Source organism: Danio rerio, chromosome 9 (assembly GCF_052040795.2).
Source record: "Danio rerio strain M-AB ecotype USA chromosome 9, GRCz13ab, whole genome shotgun sequence".
Classification (NCBI taxonomy): domain Eukaryota; kingdom Metazoa; phylum Chordata; class Actinopteri; order Cypriniformes; family Danionidae; genus Danio; species Danio rerio.
Genome location: NC_141029.1, coordinates 10,116,281 through 10,143,356, shown reverse-complemented (window position 1 = coordinate 10,143,356; position 27,076 = coordinate 10,116,281). Strand labels below are relative to the sequence as shown.

The 27,076-nt window shown below is 36.7% G+C and overlaps 3 protein-coding genes and 1 long non-coding RNA gene across 6 annotated transcripts in view; 3 read left to right on the top strand and 1 right to left on the bottom strand.

The window, feature by feature from the left end:
* fstl1b (follistatin-like 1b) overlaps window positions 1-5,959 on the top strand; it is a 96,734-nt gene extending 90,775 nt beyond the window's left edge. Inside the window, exon 10 of one of the 3 annotated variants that reach the window (XR_015498732.1) lies at window positions 1,879-4,480. Coding sequence is in view for 2 of the 3 variants with exons in the window: in XM_087265997.1 (XP_087122123.1) it covers window positions 2,351-2,392 (42 nt within the window). In the remaining variant the exon portion in view is untranslated. Of the gene's footprint in view, window positions 1-1,878 lie in introns of all 3 variants that reach the window. The other 2 variants (XM_087265997.1, NM_001039621.1) reach the window with 2 other exon arrangements.
* The window catches only part of LOC147842272 (uncharacterized), a 543,494-nt gene that overhangs the window by 148,842 nt on the left and 367,576 nt on the right, over window positions 1-27,076 (top strand). The window lies entirely within an intron of this gene.
* On the bottom strand, window positions 3,963-10,199 carry LOC147835246 (uncharacterized). The gene is made up of 2 exons (XR_015499214.1): window positions 8,847-10,199; window positions 3,963-6,443 (listed from the first exon to the last, which is right to left on the bottom strand). It is a non-coding gene; the product is annotated as an uncharacterized LOC147835246 (long non-coding RNA).
* On the top strand, window positions 9,349-25,449 carry lrrc58b (leucine rich repeat containing 58b). The gene is made up of 4 exons (XM_087267501.1): window positions 9,349-10,007; window positions 21,748-21,876; window positions 22,004-22,281; window positions 22,673-25,449. The coding sequence occupies exons 1-4, from the start codon at window positions 9,553-9,555 to the stop codon at window positions 22,864-22,866; spliced, it is 1,056 nt and encodes a 351-aa protein (XP_087123627.1). The 5' UTR covers window positions 9,349-9,552; the 3' UTR covers window positions 22,867-25,449.

The window sequence follows — 27,076 nt, the reverse complement described above, 5'->3', positions numbered from 1 at the left end:
ACTTACTCAGATTAGGATATTTTTTTATGTGGTCCCCATATAGCTGCTATCTACTAAATCAAACAGAGCTATTTAGACATATAATGATCATTAGAATTAAGCAGACCAGTCACACTTAAACTATTAGTAACTTTGAGTAATCACTATACTATCCACATAGTATTGTAAGTTTAGAGATGAAGGTTTATCCCCTGTATAGATAAACTTTTACAGTCTCAGTATACATGAATTAATGCCAATGTGTTAGTCGAAGCTCTAAGAACATCGTATAGAGTGCCACGCTGCTCGTCTACCGTGTTTTAGTCTGTTACTAATCTGTACAGGTGCTTTTGGTGCTATGGACTTAACGTAATTTACTAGAGATAATAACACGAACTCTGTTTGAATAGTTCAAAACATAACAATTTATTAGCCAGGTAAATGTGTACACTGTAAAAAATGCAGGGCTCCACACAATTCATTCATGTTGTCCCAACACAAATCTATTAAGTTAACTTAACACTTTTAACTAATTTATGTGGATTGAACATAAAAAAAAATTAAGTTATCCCAATGAAATCTTAAAAATTGTGTTGTTTCAGCTCATTTTAAATAAGTAGTTTGAACGAGCAAAACTAAATATTTTTTGAGTGTATCATGCCAATTTATTCAGTCAATTCATAAACGATCAATACAAGACATCAAATTCTTAAAGATAAATCCAAGATTAATAGATGCATACCTGACTTCAAAATATGGGCTGATCTAGATAACAGAATCGCGCCGAACATTTAAAAACTAGTAAATCCAAGAATCCCCTCAAGGAAAGGGGTGTGTGACTAATAAAATGCATTTGCATATAGTGGAAGAGTTTCTGCCTATAGGAAAGGCACACCCTTGGCAGTGGTTCAACAGATACCTGAAGTTATATATTTATTGTTTTGATCATGTCTATTTCTGAGGAAATGAGACCATTGTACCAGTCACACTGAGACATTTCAAATGATATCAAACATGATAGATTAAGTCACGTAGGTTGATTTAGAACATTCAGACTTTGAAATGAACATTCGGTGTGAGTTGAGTGAAAAGGGGCTGAGTAATCAAGGTGGGTTTCAAGAAATGGTAATGTGCTACATAATGTGGTGCATTTGCGGCACTGAAACGTAAATCTTTTAAATTAGTTATTACATTTACACTACCTGACAAAAGTCTTGTTGCCTATCCAAGTTTTAGAAACAGCAAACAATAACTGGACTTCTTGTTGATCATTTGGTATCAGAAGTGGTTTATATGAAAGACAAAGGCCTCTAGATTACGCTTATTTTACCTACATAAAATATAGGTAAAATATAGGTTATTATTTAATTAGGACAGTAAGTTCTGATTTTGCTTAGACAAAAGTCTTGTCATTTTACAGAAGTAATGTACAGGATAGAATATAATAAAGGCATGGTGCAGTTTTAAAAGAATTAATTTTGTGTATGACTCCCATGAGCTTTTAGGACTGCATCCACACATCTCTACAATGACTCAAATAACTTATTAATAAAGTCATCTGGAATGGCAAAGAAAGGACTCCCAGAGTTCCTCAAGACACTTTGGATTCACCTTTTATGCTTTCTCCTTCATCCTACACCAGACATGCTCAATAATGTTCATGTCTGGTGACTGGGCTGTCCAATCCTGGAGCACATTGACTTTTGTATGAGAATTTTATAAGAACTTTATTATCTTGGGTCCATGTGGGTTCCAATAGGTCTTCTGCAGTATTTGTGATTATTGGGATGCAGTTTAACAGATGATTCATCTGAAAAATCAACCTTCTGACACTTTTCCAAATGATCAACTAGGAGGTATTATTTGTTGCTTATACAACTTGGACAAGACTTTTGTCAGGTAGTGTATCTCATTTTATGTCTTACAAGGCAGCGCATTGCAAATCTGTTTTTACTTAGTGTTTATCACTTCACATAATACGATGCAGGCTCCAAAACCCACCGAATCCCCCAGTAAAAGCATTTTATAGTTGCACTACACTACTTAAACTAAAGTCAAATTAATCCGAGAATAATGAGAATGCAGGGTTACGTGGTGTTTTCTTATGTGGACATTACTGACATTAGAATCCACATCTAACTGCTTCAAGTGAAGGCAAGTTTACCCAAGCCCGAGGGGGGAGATAGTTTGAAAGTTCACCCGACTAATATACTTTAAAGAGTTGTAAACTACAGTTAACCTTTCTGAAAGGCTGTTCCATGTCACATTAATAACTACTTTTTGATTTCCTAAGTGAAAAATGAGCTGTCAGTGTTAGTTTGTCAGCCTGGGGTAAAATCTGCTGACACACTGACCTTGTGAACCTTTCCAGGAAACTGTGGAGAAGATGAAGACCAGCACAAAGGAAGTCTAAACAGGACCGAGACGAGAGGAGGGACAAGATGTGGAAGATTTCCTCTCCTACTGATCAGGATTCCTGAGATTATGTACTGTTTTTGGAAGAATCACAGCATTTTCTTTGAATAGGTTATTACTTTAATGCTATCTGTACTGCATCTATTAATGTGTTATGTATTTTTTGTTTTTCTTTATATTTTATTAGCTTTTCAATATGGGTTCAAGTGCTGTAAATTGTTTGATTGTGTCACTCAAAATGTTGCCGAAGAGGCCTCAGCACTTTGTTACAGAGGCCATCGTTTTACTATTTTTTTATTTTGTGTATTACTCTTTATACCATTTATTTGTTTGTCTATCTGCAGTTATATGTGGAAATATGTTTTTTTTTTTTTTTTTTTGAGACAATGGCAATAGAAGATGAATAGGAAAATGAATAGGACAGGTTCGAGAGTGATTCTGAGAGAGCCGAACACCACGGGTTCATCCATCACAAAAGCTTCAGGCAGACTGGTAAATGCTAATGCTAATGCATCTACACACTAGCGAAAGCTAAAAATGTGACTTGAACGAAGCTCAGCCATGGTGGCTCTCTATTTCACTCTCGTCATGAAGGCAGTCATAGTCTTGAGACCTTTCGTAAAGGTGCTAATGTTAGTATTCATCTGTTTGCTGCTTTGCTCTCTTGCTCTAGATGGTGGAAAATGCTCACTAGAAGCTAAAAAGAGTGGATCCAACCCTGTTTTCTTCTGGTATTAACACATGCTTTCAGTATTCCAGTGGTCAGATTAGATGCATCACCACAGTATTAAAATCTGCATGAGCTGGAAGTTGCTGAGACTTTTACAGAGTACATACAGGAATCAGAGAGCGAAATTCAATACCTCTCAAGACCTTTTTAAGACCTTTTAACCACTTATCAACCTGAAACACTGGCAAAACTTTAACTTACAGTATATTTACCAAATATTAATGTAAAAAACTAATCCAAAACTAAGACATCATTCATATACTTAAAAAAATCCATTAAATCTAGCTAATTCAGCAGGTTGGCACAGAACTGCAGAAATAATGGTGTTGCTGCAATAAACAAAGCAGCATGATGTCAAATCTAGCAAGATTTTATTGATTTCATAAACTACACAGCATCCTGATTAAATGTAATACCTTGCAATATAGCATTTAAGACTTTTTAATACTTTTTAAGGGCCTTTAATTTCTTTACATTGATTTGTCATCTTTTAATACTTTTTTAGGACCCCGCAGACTTTTATTTCAGTATGTTGATGTACTTCCAACTGTATGAAACTGTATGAAACTTGCGCTTTATCCCCTCACAGCAAATTAATGGTTAGGGAGGCGTGGTTAGGAATATTACTTTGTTTCTATATAAGTCATCAAAGTGATGTCAACAGAAGGACCGCCATTCCAAATTTAGAAGGAAATTGTTAGATTTGACTAAAGATTACCAAAATTAACCTTTTTTCAGTGAATTAATTTGCACAGATGAATTTTTCACCTGAAGAATAACAACATGAGCTAGCAAAATAAACTATTGAGTAAATTTTGATTTCATGTGGCCTATAATATTCATTCAAATACATGTCTTTTGGCCAATTGTGTTGTGTTGCCAATTCCATCACATCACTTTTAGTATGAGCAAGCAGGAAAGCAAATATATGAAAAAACTATGGATGGCAACAACATTTTCAAACATAATCTGTGTTTTAATACAACACAGCTATTTATGAGTTAACATCTTGTTATACTGCAATTCAGTTTTTTTGCAGAAGGTGGTCTTTTGAGGCTACTTGAAATGCATTGAACTAGCCACAAAATTAGTTTACACTACAAAAACAATCTCATTGAATGCATTTTCGCCAACCTCTAGATCTATGCAAAAGTGCATTCAAACTTGCATTTAGTTTCATAAACTTTTGATAAGTTTGACGAAAATGGATCTTAAAGGGTTAGTTCACCCAAAAAGGAAAATTCTGTTATTAATTACTGACCTTCTCGTCGTTCCAATCCTCTGAGACCTTCGTTCATCTTGGGAACACAAATTAAGATATTTTAGACATTCAAAGTCCAGAAAAGAAAACAAAAACATTGTCAAAAAATGTCATGTGACTTCAGTAGTTTAACTGTAATCATACGAAGCTCCAGGGTTCTGAGCTCAGGTAGACACCCTAATACGTTATTCGTCTTATCAGGATAGAGAGAGATAGGGTCCGAGCACAGTATCTAGCCCTGCTCCACAACCAACTCCCTCCCTATAGGGTGGAGGGATATCAAATTCAAGAGAAAACGAAGGTATGGCATGTTTGACTATTTATAAGGGTTTAGTCTTGAGCTGATTGGATAATAGAATGATTGTCTGTGATGAATTAGCCTCGTCAAAGACTGATAGTGCTCCTCCAAATTTGTTTATAAATCATCACTAAATGTGTGCCCTAATTTTACCTAGAAGAACAAAAATGCACTTTTTGTGCGCAAAAATGTTCTTGGAGCTTCATATTATTAGTTAAGTCACATGGATTGTTTTAACTATATCCTTTTAGTTCCTTTTCTGGACTTTAAACATCCTGGAATTCTTGCTGTCTATAGAGGATGAGAAAACTCTCAGACTTCTTCTAAAATATATTATTTGTGCTTCGAAGATGACCAAATGTCTTCGGGGTTTAGAACGACATGAGTGTTGAGTATTTTCAACAGAATCTCCATTTTTGGCTGAACAAACCCTTTCATACCAGGTGAAAACAGGGTATCTGTGAAAAAAAAAAAAAAAAAAAAACAGGCAATACATTTTAATATCACATGGCAACAAACCGACCGTGTTATTACTTGACGAACATGCTTTTTTAGCCCTGAGCAATTTCACCAAAAACTCTTTGATTAGAATAGATTAGACCTTCGTAGATTAGACAAATAGTGCGGCACAAATGCATTAGCTTAGCTTGAGCTTGTATGTATGTTAGTTGCTAGAGACTCTGTGCTAAAGCTCTCACACTGCGCTCAGTCCTACTCTGATGCTGGGTTTGAATCTATAAATATATACAAACAAACCAGAATTAGAAGAAATGAAACTATTCGAGATGGGACTGAGAACAGACGGAGTGATCTAAAACCAAAGCCTGATGTTTAGGATGTTGAAATTGTTGTACGAAAACCTCCAGGTATACCACTACTCTGGACCCAGCAACTACTTTATACCTGTTACGTAAAATATCTGTCAGATTAAGGATTAGAGTCGCTATTGCCTCTGTAGTGTAGTTGCATCCTTACAGAATTGAGAGATTTTGCGTACGTGTGCAAAATGCATGAGTGTGAGTGTGTTCGCTTGTTTAATTTCCACTAAATTCCACTAACAGTACGAATCCTTTGTGGTAATGAGTGCCTTATATACAAACAGTGTGCCATGGGTGAAGTGGCCTCTTCTGTAGGTATAAACCAACTAATATAGGACACAGTGCACATGAATTTTCCAGTATTATGGTAGACACCTAGCAAATGCCTTTTTTATTATGTCTATATGATTGTCTTATACAGTGGGGCAGAATTAAAACATTTTATGGTTAAAAAAAAACATCTCTTGTTTTGTTTCATTCGTTATTACCTTACTATGATTGTATTTTTATATGTACGGTGTTCTAATTTTAATAATGTAACACGAATAAAAGGTACGACCATTTATCTTAAGCCTCACAAACATTTCTTATGATTTGTTGTGTGAACTAAATGTGGCTTTTAGATTACATCTATTCACAAGCGGCTGCAGGAAATGGTTATATAAAATGCTGTTAGAAAGTTTTAAAACATTTAAAATAATTATTTAAAAACCTTGTGTTCATCTAAAGCTAAGGTGGTTTCAGAAAGGCTAGCCAAAGCAAGCTACTGCAGCCTTGAAAGCATGAGATACCACTCTCTTTTCAGAGCTCTCTCCGCTAAAGCTATCTGTACACACCACAAGGAAATTAACAATTGACCAAACTCACATGCTCTCGCAACTCTAGTAGCTGATTACACTGCCACATTCTTTGTTAATCAAATATTCTATATCACGCCACAAACTTACCAGCAAACATGCTCTCTGTTCTCTCCACTCTTAAAGGGCACCTTTATTAAAAAAAAACTTTTTTTCAAGCTGTTTGGACAGATGTGTCCCTACTGAAAAAAACAGCTTAAACCAGCCTAGGCTGGTTGGCTGGTTTTACCTGCTCAACCAGGCTGGTTTTAGAGGGGTTTTGGCCACTTTCAGGCTGGTTTCCAGTCATTTCCAGCCTGGTCCTAGCTGTTTAGGCTGGGAGATGACCAGCTAAAACCAGCTTGACCAGCCAAAACCAGCTTGACCAGCCTAGCCAGACTGGAAGCCCAGCCAAAACCAGCTATGTCCATCTTAAACCAGGCTGGTCAAGCTGGTTTTAGCTGGTTTAGGCTGGTCAAAAACGGTGGACCAGTTGGAGTGGTTTTGAGACCGACTGCAACTTGACGTTGGAGTGCGGTCCCCCCGCCCACGGATATTGATTGACATGCGCGCATTACCATATCCTCCGTTTGTTGTTTCACATCCGCCATTTTCAGCATGTGAGTCAAAGCGATGTCACCAAAGGAACACCCTTAAGTTGGGCGGGACGTTATAACTAATTTTCATGTGAAGCAACACATCCCTAAAACAGCGACCTACATGTGTACACGCCCCCGAAATGACACTTTTTAACACATTATGATTAAATTGTGTTTTGAACTGAACCTAAACTGGCACATTCAGAAGAATCATAATAATAAATCTTAAAAAGGGGTAAACTAGGTACGCTTTAAAGCCAGACATTTTAGTCCTACTGCCTTCAGTCCTACTTGTCGGTTTAATTCTATATTATCTCACCTCCTTCAAGCCATTTCTCCTTCTGTTGTACTTGCCACAGCATTTAAGCAGGCAGAAATAGCCCCACTAGGGATGAAGTGTCCAAGTCGCAATATCTGGAGTCCCCCAGGGCTCAATTCGTGGACCACTTCTCTTCTTGCATGGCATCAGTAGGGTCTGTGATTCAAAAATATGGCTTTTCATATCACTGCTATGCTAGTGACACCTGTTATGATTATCTGAGGATAATGTCAGAGAACCTGTTTTATGCTAGATTAAAGACCGTCACCTTTAACTCAACCTTGCCAAGATAGAACTGTGATTCCTGTTCGCCAATTTTTACTGGTTCACTGAAAAAAATGATTATTAGATTTACTATTTTTTTTAAAGGTAAGTGGTTGCAAACTATTTATATGGCCTGAATTTAAACAAACAAATTAAACTGAACATTACAAAATTTTATTTGTTTACATTCAGCACATATAAATTGTTTGCAACCACTTACCTTATAAATATATTGCAAATCCAATGGATCATTTCTTACAGTGTTGCTAAAAGCTGTTAATTTAAATTACAGCCTCTGATATTTGAATGCAAAATAATTTATATATGGGGTGATGCGGTGGCGCAGTAGGTAGTGCTTTCACCTCACAGAAAGAAGGTAGCTGGTTCAAGCCTTGGCTGGGTCAGTTGGCAATTCTGGATGGAGTTTGAATGTTTCCCCGTGTTCGCGTGGGTTTCCTACGTGTTCTTCGGTTTCCCCCACAGTCCAAAGACATGCGGTACAGGTGATTTGGTTAAGCTGAAGTTTTCCATAGTGTATATGTGTAAATGCGTGAAACGTGCTGGATAAGTTGTCGGTTCTTTCCGCTGTGGCGACCCCAAATTAATAAAGGGACTAAGCCAAAAAGAAAATGAATGAATAAATGAATAATTCCTATATGATTCACTTCTTCATCTAAACTCACTAATTCAGAGTTATGTAACCATCAGAAGCCATCCCATAAAAGGACAAAATCTTTACTATTGACTTGCCATTTTCAGGAAATGGCTAAAAGCACCTCCTTTTCTTCGAAACGTGGCCCTGGAAGCAATTTGTCCCCCGCTCTTCAGAGTTTTTACGTCAGTAATTAAAGACAAACGTTCAATAAACCTGGAGTAAATAATCACTGTGACTGCTGGTTGTTGTTTTGGGATCAGCTAAAGGTTTAAGACAGCAGTTTTCAGTTTTAGTTGGTTATATTTGTAGTAGTGAAGGTAAACGGAATTAAAAAGAGTGCAAGTAATTTCTAGTGTTAATATTATTGTGGGCAGCACAATGGCCTCAGTGGTTAGCACAGCACTATTGTCCCACAGCAAGTTTGTTGGTTCGAGTCCTGGCTAGGCTAGGAGGTATTTCTATGCGAAGATTGCATGTTCTGAGTGGTTCTATTTCCCCACAGTCTAAAGACATGCAGTATAGGTAAACTGGATTAAAAAAACAAGCTGAAGTAACACTTTTTATTACACGGTATTTATTAATATTATAATTTTTGCATGCATGCTTTTTTTCAGATTTTCATTCAATCATTTTCTTTTTGGCTTAGTCCCTTAATTAATTTGGGGTCGCCACAGCGGAGTGATCCGCCAACTTATCGAATTTTTTTTCTAATCATTTTATTTCAGCTCACTTACTTCAATATAACATTTGTTTAACATTATCAACTGGCATCTGCAGACAAGGACAACTAATATAGCTTTATAAATACGTATCTGTTAGGAATAAAATGCCAAGAGACATGAAAAGTGGCAGAAAACCTGATGATATGAAAAGGAGTGAAGAAAGAATCTCGTGACTGCTTGCATAATGAAATCTCAGTAGCAGCTGTGATTACATAACCATGAAACCGTATTAAATAATACAGAAATTTGCTTGGATAGTTTTCATTTCAGGCTGAATTATAAAAAAGACTAGACTATATACATGCAGCTCAGAAAGAGAACAATAGAAAGATTGTTCCTGCTTTCTGTAGCATAAAGTTGACCGCTTTTCTCTCGCTAGTTCCAGTAAAGGGTTAACACAGTCGGGCGGAGCCACAATACATTGAGCCTCGACACATGAATGTTAAACAGCCAGTCTACGCTGAATAGAGCGTCTTTGACAATAACTGTAAGCGTGAACGCAGCCATTAGGCTGGATATCTTAGGTTACATTACACAAGGTTACATTACACATGGATGTTCTTAGTGCCTGGATGTAGATGTAAACTCGCTCGAAGTGTTCGGAAAGCAGCTTGAACGAGACGAAGAGCAACTCTTTTCATTTATCGACAAATAAAATGGAGGGTTTTGAAGGAGCCAGCAGCAGCGAGAGCGTTTTAGATCTGTCCCGTTTGAATCTGAGCAACTTAAGTTTGGACTCGGTTAGCGAGAAACGACGGAAAGACACGAAACAGCTGTATCTGTGTTACAACCGAATGACGTTTCTGGCCGAATCCATCAGCTTGTTCTCAAACCTGGAGTTTCTCGACATCAGCAACAACACGCTGTCGGTCATCTGCGAGGACATTACCCGACTGACCAAGCTCAAAACACTCATAGCCAAGAATAATCGTTTAAATGAGTTCTCTCTGCCCAAACATTTCGGCTCTATGCAGCTGGAAGTGTTGAATTTTAGTGGGAACAGGTTTGAGGAGATGCCGACCCAGTGTTTGCAGCTGCTGCGGCTCCAGTCTCTGTCTCTTGGAGGAAACAGACTGAAGAGCATCCCAGCAGAGATCGAGAGTCTGACCAGGTAACATCTACACTAGCACACTAGCTAGGCATCTCACTAGGGTTTAAAGCAGCAGCTGTTGGAAGTTTGCCATACTTTTTTTCTGCACTTTTATAGCTTGTTGTAATTATAGTTTAATTATTAAATAGCCTAGTTGTTTTATTCCTCCCTAAAACTACGACACATTTCTGGGTCATAAAGGGACAGTTCACCAAAAACAAACAAACAAAAAAAAAACATTTACTATATTTACTCACCCTCAAGTATATTTACTCTCTCCCACACCTTTATTATTTATTTATTTATTTATTTATTTTTATTCTGTTTAACACAAAAGAAGGTTTGAAGAAAGCTAACCAGACATTGAGTAGGAAAAACAAATACTCAAAAGGAAACAAGGGTTAGTAAATTATGACAAAATTTTAAATATGGGCTGTTTAAATATCCCTTTCTTAATATGTTGGATGAAATATAAACTTCTATAATTTTAATGTGGAAATTTCATACTATTATTTTTTATTCGATTTCACATTAACTTGAGCGAATGTTGTGAAATGTGCTGTGGGTGGGCTACTTCCAAGCATGGTAAGGTTAATTTGGTGATGACGTCAGGCTTCAGGAACTGACATCATCTTACATGGAGAAAACAACAGTAAATATAATTGTAAAACGTTATGTTTTAATGTAAATAAATATCCTAGAAAATGTAGCCTACACAGCATATCTAATCTAGACCAAACTATTTTTATATACAGTTAAAGTTAGAATTATAACCCCCACTCCCCTTTGATTTTTTTTTTTTTTTAAATGTCCCAAATGATGTTTAACAGATAAAAATATATTTGATATCTGATAATATTTTTTCTTCTGGAGAAAGTCTTATTTGTTTTATTTCGGTTAGAATAAAAACAGTTTTAACAATTTTTATTAAAAGCCATTTTAAGGTAAAAATGATTAGCCCCTTTAAGCTATATATTTTTTCGATAGTCTACAAAACAAACCATCATTATACAATAACTTACTAATTACCCTAACCTGCCTAGTTAACCTAATTAACCTAGTTAAGTCTTTAAATGTCACTTTTAGCTGTATAGAAGTGTCTTGAAAAATATTTAGTAAAATGTTATTTACTGTCATCATGGCTAAAATAAAATAAACCCGTTATTAGAAATGAATTATTAAAACTACTAATGTTTAGAAATGTGTTGAAAAATTATTCTCTTTGTTAAACAGAAATTGGGGGAAAAAATAAATAGGGGGGCTAATAATTCTGACTTCAACTGAATATAATGAGTAGTGTTGCTACTGTTTGGGTATTGAATTTCCATCTAATTAATTGTTCCCAGAATGTTTTGTGAACATTCCTGATGTAATATTTAAATGCAAATATTTAGGGAACAGTAACAAATATTGCAGTAAAATACACAAAACAGTACATGAGGAATTCAAGGGTATAGTTCACCCAGAAATGAAATGTACTCACCCTCAAGTGGTTCCAAACCTTTTTTTCCTGTTCAACAGTAATGAAGATATTTTGAAGTAAGCTGAAACTTGGCACTGACTTCCATAGTAAGAAAAACGTCAATGATTACTGGTTTCCAGCTTTCTTCAAACTATAATCTTTTGCGTTTAACAGAAGAAAGAAACTTTAAAACAAGAATGAGTAAATTATGACAGAATTTTCAGTTTTAGGTGAACTATCCCTTTAAGTCAGACGTCTTAAACATGCTCCTGGAGCCTCACAGCCATGCAGAGTTTATCTTCAACCTAATAAAACACACCTGAAGAAGCTTATAAAGCTTTATTCCTTTTCAGGATAATTTGAAAATGCACCTTATAAAACTTTATAAGACTCTCCAGGAGAATGGTTCAACAGCTTTGGCATAACTTAAACATTTCAGAAATGAAATGTTCCATGAACAATTGTATAAATAATGTTGTTTTTCTGTAGTGGACGATCACCAGATTGCAGCACACCAGTTCTCAGTTATTCTGTAACCCTACAAATGCCAAATCAGCAAGTTCAGTCTGCAAAAACAAGCTCTGGCAGAAACTGACAGGGAAAACACTGATATAACAAAACCACTCAGAATGTCTGTTAGTGCAGTGTGGAGTGCCCTCATGAAAGCAGACCATTGATATTCTGATGCCCTTGAAGTACTTCTGCAAGTCACAGCAGCACATTACACAACAGCAGATATATTTACAAGAGTTTTGAGAAACCAGATGTGTAGTCTTAATATATTAACCAATATATCCCCCAACCAAAGTATGACTGGTAATTAGGGCTGCACGATACTGTAAAATGTGTAATATGTAATGTTGTTGAGTATTGCAAAAATATTTCTTACAAAATAACATTTCCCTAGAAAAATGCATTTTTTTTAAACAAAATAATTTATTTATTTATATATATTAAAATGAACAGGTAAATTTATATATTTCAAATCTTACTAATTCTAACACAGACTAAAAAACTAATGAGTGAACAGAGCAGATATCTTGGCTATGGTTCAACAGTATCTGGATGCAGCCTTGATGATGCAAGCTGAGATTGCGTATGTCAGAGATGCACTGTCAGGCACAATGCACTCAATGGAGCTAGTGATGTCACTGTGAGGGGTAGGGTTAGGTGAGTGCATTAAAAAGCATTGGATGCAGTTCAGATTGCACTGCATCCAGACCCTTCTCCTTTGATTGGCTGTGGTTCATTTGTCTAGACTTCCGCCATTAGTATTTATTTTCAGCTTTGGGTTCACCTTTGGGCTGCTCCAGCCAATAGTAGTAGAGCAACTGCTGCAGGGGTGGGGATAATGATAGCAAGGCCCCATCTGATTAGCTATTTAGATAAACAACCAATGCATTTAATACATGTAATGTATCACATATCTATGCAATACATTCAGTATTGCAGATACTATTATAGCAGGAATTATCATTTTGGTGATTCATCTTGTAAAACAAAATGACCTGCAATAAGTCACTTATCATTTATAGGCCACGCCCTCCAATTAAAACAGATTATGACTCGTGCTTGATTAATTTATTGTGGGCTCTAATAATCATGTCTTTCCCATAATATTACATGTGCTTTCTGAAGAAAAAGAGAATAAAACAGCATTGAGGCATCTAAACATGCACTTTTTTAATCATTAAATAATAACTTTATGAAGTTGTTGCTATTGTTGCAAAGTAAATCATCATTCTAGCTGATGCAACTCCAGAAGAGTAATTCAAAAGACAGCTTTTCCCTGATTTATTGCTCTTTCTCTGAACAAAGTGCACTGTGTGCAAAAAAGAGGTCATTCGAATGATTATCTTTCCCTCTGTTCCCTTCATTTGACATGTTCTTTAGTGTTCCTGAGCTTTTTATCAGTAGTTCAGTCATTTTGTTAGTGGAAATAATAATAATAACAACAACAACAACAACAAAAAATAATAATATATTTTATTTGAGAGGCCTTTCCAACCACTCAAGGTCACCAGACGTGAGATGCAATAAAACAAAAAACAATTAACAATAATATCCAACAATAGAGTGGAGGAACTATGACGTCACTTTGTAGGCTAATCGGCTGCTAGCATAAAACTGGTTCCCTCGTGAAAATCCCTATAGGATTTTCCCGTAGGGTTTTCGAAGATTGCGAATAATAAGCTCCGTGTTCAAACACTATCATTACACTTACATGTTTTGTTCAGCCGGATAATTGTCACACGAAAATACAACATTGAGCACTTTTGGATCTTAAATACAAACGCAAAAGTTAAAAAGCTAACATTAGGCTATAAACGGACTACAGAGCCCTCGGGGCGCTCGTCAGTGACGTCAGCCCCACCCTGCTACAGACGACTTATCAAGCTTATTTTAGAAATAATGTCCATGACAGAGTTAATCTCTCTGTTTATTATATTATAATCCACGCTATATATTATAAACTAATAAATACGCAAATACACATAGACCTTTGTGCCTTTTGGATCATTTTTACGTGGGAAATACATCTGTTTTGCTTTGCGGTTGTTCTAAAAGTTTTTAAAAAGTGTGTAAATGTGCCTATGTAGTATTATTGTGAGACATATTTAAATAAGTGTATCGCTCGCGCACACAGCCCGCTTACCTTAACAGGCGACAGAAATGAGGCATGAGGAGGAACAAGTCTATCAAATGCCTGCAAGTTCCATCATCATGGACACAGAGCAACATTCAATATTCCTTTTTTGTCATGACGTACAGCAAAAAAAAAGCCCATACAGTCATATCTGCTATACGTTTTATGGAGGAGTGTAAATACTGCAGTTAAATGTGATCAGATGAAGAAAAAAAGACGAGAAATCACTTGATCACGTTAAAATGACATAACATGCATGTATTTTTACACAATTATTCACACGTTTGCATTACTGAGAGCAGGAAAGAGACAGGCTGCACTGGTGAGCAGTATCTTCATAATATTGTTTAATTAAAATAAATGATCAACAAATTAGTCTGTCTCGACAGCCTTTACATGTGAAGGAATTATCTACACACAATCTGAATTCTTAATTAGAATAATACAACAAACTATAAAATACTATTCATGAAAATACTTAAATCACATACAAATCCAAACGCCCAACACAAGCAAGCTGCGCTCCAGACCAGATCAGCTCGATGACGTATAATGTCCCCGACGCCGCCTGTAGTCTCATTTAGCAACTTGATAGCAACCGTCTTTTTAAAGAAGCATAATCGATTTAAAAGTTGAAAAGTGTGCTGTAACTGATGTGTTTTATGTCGTAGAACAAAACGTGAAAGTATATTAAGTTGGTGTTAGCCACTGACATTATTTAAGTGATTTTACTGAAACCCCATTCAAAAAACCCATTGACTTTGGGACGAGGGAACCGGAAGTGCTAAAATGCTAACTCGCTTCCGGGTTTTTGCATACAAATTGACGTCATAGTTCCTCCACTCTATTAAAAATAATTCAATAAATGTATTCAGTCAGGTGACAGGTCCAGACAGATATCTATTGATCTGTGAGGATTGAGGAACCATTTTAACTCGACTTAATTCAATTAATGTTTATTTACACAGGTATAGCACTTTTCACAATGTAGGTTGTGTCAAAGCAGCTTAACATAGTTCTAGTAAAGTCCAGATTTCAGAAGTTCAGTTTAGTTAAGGTCAATGTGGCTTAAGTTTCAATGCTGAAAGTGAAGAGCAAATCCACCGAAGCGCAGTTCCACAAGTCCAAAAGTTTAGCAATTGACAAGGTGAAGGGGAAAAAAAAAAAACCTTGAGAGGAACTAGGCTCTGTTGGACACGGCTGTTATTCTTCTGGCCAAACTTCCTGTGTGAAGCTGCAGCCTAGGCGCTGGAGAACCTGGACGTTCATCGTGGAGAAGCTGCAGGTGTGAGTAGGTCACCGGTGGGGGGTCAGGCTGGCCCAAACAATCAATTCGTGGACTCGTCTGTTACGGTGGTCTTTTAGGAATCAGTGTCATACACTCCATTCCTCCATGACGACCACAGCATCAGCTCAGGATACGGCCTGGTCCAGATTTATAGATATCTTGGGGTCATCTCTTCACAGGTTTTGGATCGCATCAATGGCACTGCATAGTCTCTAGGGAGCTCAGAATGAGTATCCCCAGGTGGAAATAAAGAATAAAGAAAATAATTACCATAGCTGCTGTTCATAGTGTGTTTAAACGATATGCAAAAAATGGAGTGTTACTTTACTGGTATTGGTACAGACCAGACACATTACACATTTTTATTAATATTATTATCATTATTATTATTATTAGGACTGAACGATTAATCGGAAAAGCCATCGACATTCAGAACCTGTAATTGATTTAATTTTCTCAGGAAGATTTTTTTCAATTACTTTTCCTACTGTTTATGAAGTCACATGACACCACTTTGTAAAAGGCGGAGGCTTATTTATGTTTCTGCGGCCACCTTGTAGCCACATCTGATCTCTGGTCAAGTAGGATGATGGAGCCATTCTTGACCCTTACTTAGCACTACACTGATGATGATTGGAAACTGCGCCTGAGATGCCTCAACACAGAATATTTTCTGTTACATTCAAATTATTATTTACATTAAAATATTTGTTTACCGAAAATGCAAGAAATGCGCTGTTTAAAATATTATTTACAGGCTATACAAGAGTTATTTTATTCAGAAAAGATATTGCTCATTTTCAACTTTTAACAATTGAAACACATTAAAAATAATTAATTTTGTTTACAAAAGTGCAAGTTATTTATTATCACTTTTTTATAAGAAAAACTGACTGTTGTTTTTCGGCAACTTGCATTTTAATTTCAGTTGTTCAATGTTGAAGTTCAATAAATAATTATAGATAGTAGATAGTGGGTGTTTCCTTCAATTATTTTCAAATCAAGTAATGCACTCTTCATTCAGAAATCTCACACTTGAAATAAGTGAGCATATTGACTGTACAACAAATCAGTGAACTGTGAGAGTAATAAATCAAATAATTGGTCATTAATCTTAATTGAGTTAAGATGTGAAATTAATCGACATTTTGATTTTAGGCCAAATCGCCCAGCCCTAATTATTATAATTGTCATATAATTTTTTTTTGCAAAATTCATTTGTCAATTCAAAATGAAAAGGTTGACTTGATCAAGCACTGAATATGGTACAAATTGCATTAAAAAAATGACATTTTAATTGCAGAACTACACTATGCAAAACTGCTTAGAAATGTCTGTCAATATTGTCAACGCTCTACATAAAAAAATTAATTTTCATAATGACATTCAAATATTAAAATTAGTTTATTAACACAAAGAATATGTAAACCTACTTGTACATTTGTCTCGTTTTAAATACCATTTCGTAAACACAATCTGCAATGTTATTCATCTTAGAGCTGGTTGGTTTGGTTCATGGCTCATGTTTGCTCAAGATTTAAATCCCTAAAGAGAAAATTAATAGGACAAAAATAGTTTTGCAGTCAATGTTGCACTCTTTGCAAGGAGTCAAACACATTTCCTTGCTTAACGATTGACTACCAGTGACCTGTTTACTGTACTTCTGCTAACAAGTTCCCTCTGAACCTTATCACTGTAGTCTTAATTATTAGACACGTGCAGATTAATAAAAGTCTTTCGCAATGTCAAGGAAAAAAAGCTCTCAGAGCGTGACTCAGGGTCTACCAGCCCAGTGGCTGATGATTACAGTATGTTATTAACTGATTGTGCCAATAACTGATATGGGAAACAGTAGACAAACATCAAACAGTCTACATGATGTCTGGGAAACTGCAAAACAGTAAATCAACATACACTAAATACGTTGATTCAGTGTGCAAGCGCAAATAATATAACTTTAGTTTAAGAAGTAGAGGATGGGGACACAAAATGGGGGAAATTTATTCAATTTAGATACAATCTAGAAACTATGGTGATACAAAATTCAGGAATAAAATGGCTGATTAAAGTAATTTTGTTTCAAACTAACCTAAAATCTTGTGTGCTGAATTACAGTTTTGGAATATCAGTTGATGAATGAGTAAATTAGAATGATTAGAAATTAGAAGACTAGAGAAGTGACGCTGAAACTATATTTAACAATATTCCTGTTTACCTTATTTCTGATCAATGGATGGCAGACTTTGTGAGCTTTTTAAAGTAATTGTGCAAACATTATCTGCTTTTAGTGAAATCCAACTGTCCTGTAATGACTCTGAAGGGCTTCATTTTTGCAAACCGCAGAGGAGTCTCTCATTTTGAACTTTGCTTCACACTTTACTGACAGTAAGAATAAATATGAATCTCTCAGCGCTAGAGCCTCAGGCCGCAGGATCAGTTTGCCATGTGGTCTCAGTAGAGCTGTGCTGGAGCCATGAGTCTGCTGAGGCCCACTTGGCCGTGAGCCAACCAGTCATAAAGAGATGTGCCCTGTTGGCCCACATTACACACTGAGTTGGTCCTTTTTGAGAGATCTGGGCCTCTTTTTCTTTTGCCATTTCTGTCTGCTGTGGTAATTGTAGAGACTAAGCTCTGATGGGTTGGCGGAGGGGATTGAGATGCTGAAGCAAAAATGGAAGCCTGTCTTTAGGGAGGACAACAAATCAACAAAGCGGTCTTTCGCTCCTTTGCTCTCAGTGTCTTATTCTATATTCCTAGATGAGGATTTTTTTCTGTGGAAAGTTAAAAAAATTCTTCAGTACAAATTTTATTTGCCCAACCAAATTCTTTGTGAATACTTCATTTAGTAGAAAAACGCAATTTGAATTCCACAAACATTTATATACTATTAACAAACCTCCCAACAACATCCACACTGCTAGTGTCATTTAGGTGAGAATCTTAAAACGTGCTGTGTGCTTCTGCTTTGTACCAAAAATAAACTGAAATGACAGTAGTGAGAAAACAGAAATTAAAAAGCATCTAATAGGTAGGTAGGGCAGCACAATTAATTAGTCATGATTCTGCAAAAGCTGTTATTCTCATGCGCATCTTGTCAAAGAAACACTGCACTGTGATGGATAGTAAATCTCCTTTTATGTCAAAGACGGTGGAGCCAAATGCCACACCTCCCTTTTACAAATATGACACACTGACCAATGGTAGTCTGATTCTGTTCACACCAGATGCAGAAAGCCCGAATAAATCATGCTATTTGTGCATAAATAGATGCGTGAACATTTTGAGTTTACTTGCTTCATCTGCACGTCAAATTGGCATCATTCACACTAAATGGCTAACATGGGTTTTTTGAGAGAATATCTGTGTTTGTGTGCTGTAGGTAAGCAGAAAAACTGCGTAGAGTCCACTAGATCCTTTGCGGCGGGGGTGGTGGTAGTGGGGGGTGAGGTTGAGCGGAGGGTTATGAGGTGGGGGTGGCGGGTTGAGGTGCACCCAGCCCTGCAAGTTCAACAACTCCACCAGAACCTGTACCTGGATGATGGAGGTTTTCAGCAGTGCTTCAGATTAGCCGAGCCCAGTTTGATGAGCTGTTGTCCGGTGTCGGCAAGAGGATTTCCCCTTGGGACACCAACTACGGGCGAAACGCCATAATCACTCCCCTATAACAGCAAGCTCATGATTAGTTGAGGTTTTGTCCTCGCCGCTGTCACCACTGGCTTGCATGATTCGGGATCTGTACAGCTGTGCATCGATGGATTGCTTTTTAGTGTTTGGACTCTCAAAAGTGACTATTAACCACACTGAAATGAGCTAAACTGAACTGAACTTAAACTCTGAAAACTGAACTGAACTGTTTCAATTTACTATGATCTTTTATGTGAAGCTGCTTTGACACAAGCTACATTGTAAAAGCGCTATACAAATAAAGGTAAATTGAATTGAATTGGTTTATGCGACGCGAATGTCCGCTGACGTTCAGATTTTCCAACTTGAGCAATTTGTGCGCCATCTTTGCATTCACTTGACATGTAAATCACTCTCGCGTGATGCTTCATCAGTGTCTGGGGTCCGTTCTTCGTACCTCGCTTAAATGATCTAAGATGATTTGGCAGATCCTGGATCTTTTAATCTTGATAACTGATCTCTCGCTAATTTGGTTCTTCAAACGAGTTTGCGAATCAGATTAGAATGTCTGGATAAACTGATCTGAGATCGCTGAAGGACAGATCTATCGATCCTCGAAATCATGATCAGCAATGCAACGATTGGCTGATGGCACAGCAGCGTAATGACATCATCTGATTAATATTCAATTATCCATGTGAGCAAAATGACATCAAATTAGCTGTAAACGGCTTGTTAAATATGACACGCAATAACCTTCCACATTTGTTGTGAGCTGCAATTTCCACTTTCATGTGTCAAGTGTATTCATCATGTATTTCAATGCAAATCAATGTATTTAGTTCCACATTTAGAAAATATTTTCTTTATTATAGTAGCCGTTTTTTAATCGGTGTAAAGAATAACTGGTTGTTTACAAAAGTATTTTCATATTGGTAAAGGCAGCTGCAACTTTTGTGAAGCATCAAATCACCAGCATATTAACTTTCAAGTTTATGACTGCATAAATGTATTATTGCTTTAAAAAGTCACATATTGTGCATTTTTATTATACACAATTTGTACTAAAGCGATCTAAAAAGTTCATATCAATAAGTTTTCTCTTTGCACCACCAGGTGGCAGTTGTACTTTCATTTCGAGGGTGCAGATTGCATGTTTAATTAATATGTATAACTTAATTTATTTTATTAATGACTATAACTTTATATATATAGTTTAAAAAATATGTACCATTTTCCCAAGTTTATATAACTACTACTGTAAGAAAATATCAGAATTCGGAACATCTTTCTGTATTATCTTTGCTTGAACTAAGCCGATCTAATCCTGTTTATATGATTTGAACCTGCTCCCGATCAGGTTTGACCTAGCAGAACTGTTGCTATGACAACAACTCTCGGATCAGCTTTGAAGACCGAAACGATCCTGGATCGTGTCAAATCGTCAACATCCAAATCCAGCTAATTGAGTAATCCACGTACGAAGAACGGACCCCTGGTGTTTATCAGACTGCAGTTTACCTTCAATTAACTTTTACCATTTTGATCAAAATACATCCATTTTGTACGTTAATTTCACTTCAGGTATAATTTCACTTTATGCCATTAAGCTATTAAAAAATGCATTAAACTTTAATTTATTGACAAATACACAAGTTTGTAGCCTATATAAACTACTTTTACCTTGAAGCATTGCACCTGTATTCTCTAGTGTTTGTGATGAACAACAATAAGGATGTTTGATTAAGATATCAATGCAATCGTGCAACATTTATCTGTATTGGCTGAAAAACAGCTGAAGGTAGAACAATTTCCTCATAGCCTTTGCATGTTTGCATTGATTGTTTACTGACCTTTATCTACATGTCTGGGTTTGTTCAGTGAGAGATTTCCTGTTGATTTTCACCTACTATAATGTAGTGGTCCTCAACAAGGGGTGACCCCACATTGGCAAACTTCCAGAGGCATGAATGAGTCTTAAAATTATTTTGCAAAATTGATCTGCAAGACAAAAACAAATAAAGTTACATTTACACATTTAAAATTACATTTTTTTTAAACAAAAGTATAAGTAGTGCAAAAATATTTTAGATCTTCAAAAAATGACAAAGGCAGTATCATGGAATCAAAAATATTGTGAATCACTGCTTTAATGTATAATCAATTGGTTTTATAGTAGAAACAAAGAAACGTGTTTTGAAGTTCACTAGTGACTGACACATTTCAAAACCTTTGTTAGTGGCACACATCCAACAACAGAAGTGCTGGTTTGAGCAGTGATTGAAGAAAAACTATAGGAGTTACACTTGTAAAGTGACCTAGATGGTAGGCAAGTTTATGTAAGTGAGTGTAATGACCAGCTAGTAAGAACTGTGTGGGTAAACATCACTGTCCAGGCTTTAGGAGACAGACCACTCTGACAACGGCATCCATAGTGTAGTCTGCCTGCTTTGCATTCCAGAAATTGTGGTGTGAATCCTATTTGAATTGGCATGGATGGTTTTAGTGGGATGAGTGTAAGCTTATAGAAGCTTTGTGTGTAAACTTCATTCTCCTAACCTAGACTGCCTAGAAGGCCCACTAGACTGATTCTGTTTTTCTTTTGTCCTTGTTTTTTTGTACCTGATTACAATCCTAGAAACATTGGCTCAAATCCCACTTTCAAGGATTTTTGGGTTCACATAATGATCTTGCAATTCTTGTAATTGTGTCAACATGATCCCCTTTTTTGTCTTTCCAGGTTAGAGCTGTTGTATTTGGGTGGTAACCAGATCTCCACCATCCCTGCTGAACTAGCTAACTTGCCCGGCCTTAGTTACTTGGTTCTGTGTGATAACCGCATCCAGAGTGTCCCACCTCAACTAAACCGGTTAGTATGAGACGTGCCAAACAAATCCTTCCTACAAAGTTGGTCAATTAGACTTGCAAGATTTGATCAAAACAAAATTTAGAAGAAAACCGTTTAATCACTTTTGCGCTTCTCTTCACCATCACAGGCTCTATTCCCTGCGTTCTCTTAGTTTGCACAATAACCTGCTGACATATCTTCCGAGAGAGATCCTAAGTCTGGTTCACCTTCAGGAGCTCAGTCTTCGAGGTAATCCTTTGGTCGTACGCTTCGTCAAGGACATGACTTACGATCCCCCATCACTTCTGGAGCTGTCTGGCCGCACCATCAAAAGCAAGAACCTGCCGTACTCTCATAAAGACCTTCCAAGCCATCTAGTCACCTACCTAGACACAGCCAGCAAGTGTCCCAACCCCAAGTGTGCAGGTGGGAGAAGAAAGATTATATAAACTTTCTGTGGATATGACATTAAAGTACCTAAAGTATTCAGAATAAAATGATTAACAACAAGATTGTCCAAATCCTGCTCCAGGAGTACCACATTCCTAAAGAGTTTAGCTTCAACAACGCCACCTCAATGTGATGCTGAAGACTAGCTGGTTCACTTGTGTTTACAAAGAGTCAGAATTGAATTCTTTAAGAAGGTGGCTCTCCTGGAGCAAAAAGCACACCACAAATGTAGAGGAATTTCCCAAATTTGCATCGATTCCTATTGAAATTACCATAATTTACCAGCAAATTTTTGACGTTGACTAGTTGTGGATGCGATTTGATTCAAAATACTTTCTAAACATTTATCTCACCATCTCTTTCCCAGGTGTTTACTTCGATTCATGTGTTCGTCACATCAAGTTTGTGGATTTCTGTGGGAAGTATCGCCTTCCCCTGATGCACTACCTGTGCTCCCCAGAATGCACCTCTCCCTGCAGCTCCAACCCTCAAAGCGACGCCGACTCAGACGATGACCACAGCGTGCCCGTCGATCGCCTTCAAAGAGTCCTGCTGGGATAACCTCGCTCACCCCGCACATGCCGCTTTCTTCCTCACTCCCTCTCTCACAGTGTTATCAGCAAGAACATTGAACTTTACCAGCCAGCTGGCTTGAAAAACCTCTCAGCTGAAGCCAAATCTTATTGCCAAGTGATTGAGCAAGTGGAATCCAGCAGCATTCTGGGAAAGCATATCTTCAGATAGTTTCCCTCACAAAGAAAGGCTTTGCCTTCATCAAAAACACTGGTGGTTCAGAATAGTTGTTTTTAAAATAGTTATATTAACTAAGTTGCCTTGGTCATCAATCTGTTTAGCTCTTGCACTTTTGAAATACTTAGAGGACTCACTTTAGGTACATGCCTATATTCTGATCGGCAGTAGATGGCTATGTCTCTCACAGGAGAACGCTAACTCAAAATTTCCACATTACGCACAAAGATTTACTGTGAATTAAAAACAAATAACAAACTTCGAGAACTCTTGCTTTTTAGATTTGTGAGAAGTTCAGAAACATTTTCTTGCAACACGAAACCTCACTGCTAAAGAGACTATATGCAGAATTCAGAAACTAGGGACACCGCTGGCCGTTATGTGAACTGCAGACAGCAACCTCTTGCTGGTGCTCAAATTCTTACACACGTTATCCATAACCTCCATTCACATAGGGGGACGGCGTTAACACTTCTTACTTACTTTGGAGTGAAGTCAGGCATTGCCAAACAGAATTGTGGATCTGTTAAAACAAGTTGGATTTGTTGTTCACTGCAGAATGTGAAGAACGTTCAAGTTTTCAATTGCCAATGCAAGGATCCCGCAATCGGATCGCATTTCGCAAATGCTAGTGCAGAAGCTAGCCAATGATGTTTGTCCAACACCAGCTAACAGCGTCATGTCAAAATGGAGGAAAAGCTTGTAATAACGATTTGTAATCACCGAGTGCTTCATGCATTCTTTATACACAACTACTACTACTTCTATGCAACCCAGGCTCATTCTGAAAACGTAGTGCCGTAGACGTTTTCTGGAGACCTTGAAATACGTCCCAGGTAGTACATATTTTTGCAGTTTTTGTTTTCGTGAATCCATGAGAGGCCGCTGTGTGCGGTTTTTCAAATCTCTAATGTCTCTTGGGAGTGTCGTTCGCCCCCGCACTGTTCTCGCGTTAACCCACCAAAGGCCACTGTTGAACAACCGTCTGTCTGACTGGATGAATGATTGACTGGGCAACTGGCCAATCGACTGACCCACCCTTCTCCTTTCCTGAACCCAACCAACACCCCCCCCCCCCTCTGGCCCCCACTCTTACTTCGATAAAACCCAACTAACAATTTACAAAAGCTGTCCAGAAAAAGTAAAATCCCTCGTCTGATTTTTACCATGTGTTTACCACATTTTCATCCTGTTATTAACTTGTTCACTTTATTTTTTGGATTCTGTATTGGTCTAACCTGATTTCTAGAACTGCTCTTTCCCGGACTTCAACCCGCTCCTCTCTGTGTCTCAAGTCCGCCGACGTACATGATGAGCTAACTGGACAAACTGGTTGCGGCAGGAAAGCCCTCCACACGGAGGTAAGCGGTCAGCCAATAAGCTTGAAAATGAACGGCGTCATACCACCCCATAGCATTTGCTTGAAGATTGAAAAGCAGCCATACGTGCCTCTGGCTATGTAATTTGCGGTCTTCAGAAACGTCCACGGGACTTCATTTTCAAAATGAGCCTGGGTTGCTTCTATGTCATGGTACTACTTAATGTCATGGTCAAAGATGGATGTGATTGGCTGTCACCACAAAGCTTTAGACATGCTCTAAGTCAAGCGTAACACCAATAACCTTTGTGAATAGGGTGTAAGAGACTTACCGTGATTCAATGCCGATATACTCAGGAGTCAAGACGAAGACCTTTTTCATTCTTTGATTAGAAAAAGAAGTTGAAAATAATACAATTCCCATTATAAATGTCATAAAACCATGACAAACACTATAAAGGGATAGGCAAAAGCATTTCATACACAAAAGTTATTACATACAGTCCCTTTAAAAGGTGTTACACATCTTCACTAACATTTTATTTAAGCTTTGGTGTTTGTTTTGAATATGCTAACACTAAACAACTGCATTCAAAAACTTAGGCAGCATTTGATATCTTGTGATAAAATGTGACAAAGGTCAACAGTCACTTTGTTTTGAAGGTTAATTGTTCTTTTAGCCCAGGTTCGCAACAATAACTTAAAAGGAAAAATTATATTGTTACAAAGCCAGTGAACAAATTCTTTGGTTTCCATGTCTTTAAAAAAATCCAAACACTTCATGTTTTGTACTCCCTTTCTTAGTTTCTTCACACATGTCTTACACTCTTAGGCTTATCCAATATTGACTATGCAGATAATTAATGCAATTATCATTTCAGAGTTTTAAAATTCATATCTAAGGCTTTTATACCAAGTAATCATTTATGATATTTTCTTTACATCATTGACAAGATAGAATGTATTTTATTTAATATTATGACGACCAATTTGGATAACATTCACTCCTCTAATGGTTTATAAACATGTCTTTGCACTTCTTATGTAGTGAACTATAATAAACAAATTAAAGTTCATTTGTGTGTGGGCCATTTTATTTTTTTTAAGAACACTGCATGCTTCTTTGAAATGCAACCAGAGTTAAAGAACAAAAACATTTCTATAGTCCCAGTACAGATGAAGTCAGATTATTAGCCACTCTTTAAATATTTTTTGTCTTTTTTAAATATTTCCCAAATGATGTTTAACAGGTTCAGGAAATGTTCACAGTATGTCTGATAATATTTTTTCTTCTGGAGAAAGTCTTATTTGTTTTATTTTGACTAGAATAAAAGGAGTTTTTAATTTTTTAAACACCATTTTAAGGACAAAATTATTAGCCCCTTTAGGCTAATATATATATATATATATATATATTTTTTTTTTTTTTTTTTTTTGATAGTCTACAGAACAAAATGTGATTAAATGGGACAGTTTCACTTACTCTCAGCAACTCTCAAGCTTCAGGTTGAATGGTACCGAAGCCCTGAACGGCACAGAAAATAAAATAAAAAAGCAATCTTGGTAGTGAGAACCAAAAAGAAACCCAACTCGTTAAAAGGAGATATAATGAGATATCTCATTATAATTCATTAATATTTCAAAATAACTACATATTATGTATTTATAAAAATGTCTTTTTTATCATAGTTTTTCTCGGGGGGGGGGGGGGGGGGTAGTAAGTATTGTTGCAATATTTACTTTTGTTGTTTGCTGTGAAAGTATACATAAAAGTACACATCTTATTTCATCGTTATTTTTTATCATTGGTTTCTGTTATCTATGACACACACACACACACACACAATGTTAGTTAATATAAAACAATGCAAATGGTGCAGCAGGAATGTGAGTGTCTTGGCTGCGTTGTAAAATATATATGTTAACTAACAGGTACCGTATTTTATAATATATCATTTTGTCTGTTTATTTATGATTATGAACATGTGACCTTGGTCTCTGCTCTGTCAACTATTGATGCTGAAAATTCAACACTGCAGTTCAGCAAAATGACTGATAATTTAGTAGTTTGAAACAATGTACTGTTTTGGAAATAATATATACTTTTTTTAATAACAGAAACCGTACTAACAGCTTATTACCAGGTTCTTCTATCATAATTTACAACACCAACCCAGACAATATATCACTTCAAACAAGTGAAAATGTCAATAATGTCACTTTTTCAAACTTTTCAACATCAAAAGTTGTTAATGAACAGATCAAGATCTCATAATGCAGATCAAAAGCATATATAAATGAAAAAAACTATCATAAAATACAGATTAAAAGCAGACATGATTGATGATTATGTTTTATAGTGTTTTTAAAATTAGCAAGAAATGTGTGTTAATAAAAATGTGCAGTTTCCTCTAAATTTTGCACAAAAATATGCATTCATTTTAGAATCATTTGCAGATTCACTCAATTTTGGTTCCACACTACGGTTATCCTATAGGTCATGGAAATTCCAATGCTATCTTATGCCTATTCCTAACTTTTTAATTTCCTATGAATTTGTATGGTCTCATTCGTACATTTTAGTACGACTTGTTCATCTCCCAATGAAGGTTGAGTTTAAGGGTGGGGTTTGGTGCAGGTCCGGATTGGATAATCAGGAGGACCGGGAGAATTCCCGATGGGCCGTTCCGTTTTTTGGCCACG

Coding starts and splice junctions, on each gene's coding strand:
- lrrc58b (XM_087267501.1), top strand. CDS start 9,553: ATGGAGGGTTTTGAAGGAGCCAGCAGCAGCGAGAGCGTTTTAGATCTG. Junction 10,008..21,747: donor GAGATCGAGAGTCTGACCAG/GTAACATCTACA, acceptor TTGTCTTTCCAG/GTTAGAGCTGTTGTATTTGG. Junction 21,877..22,003: donor GTCCCACCTCAACTAAACCG/GTTAGTATGAGA, acceptor TCACCATCACAG/GCTCTATTCCCTGCGTTCTC.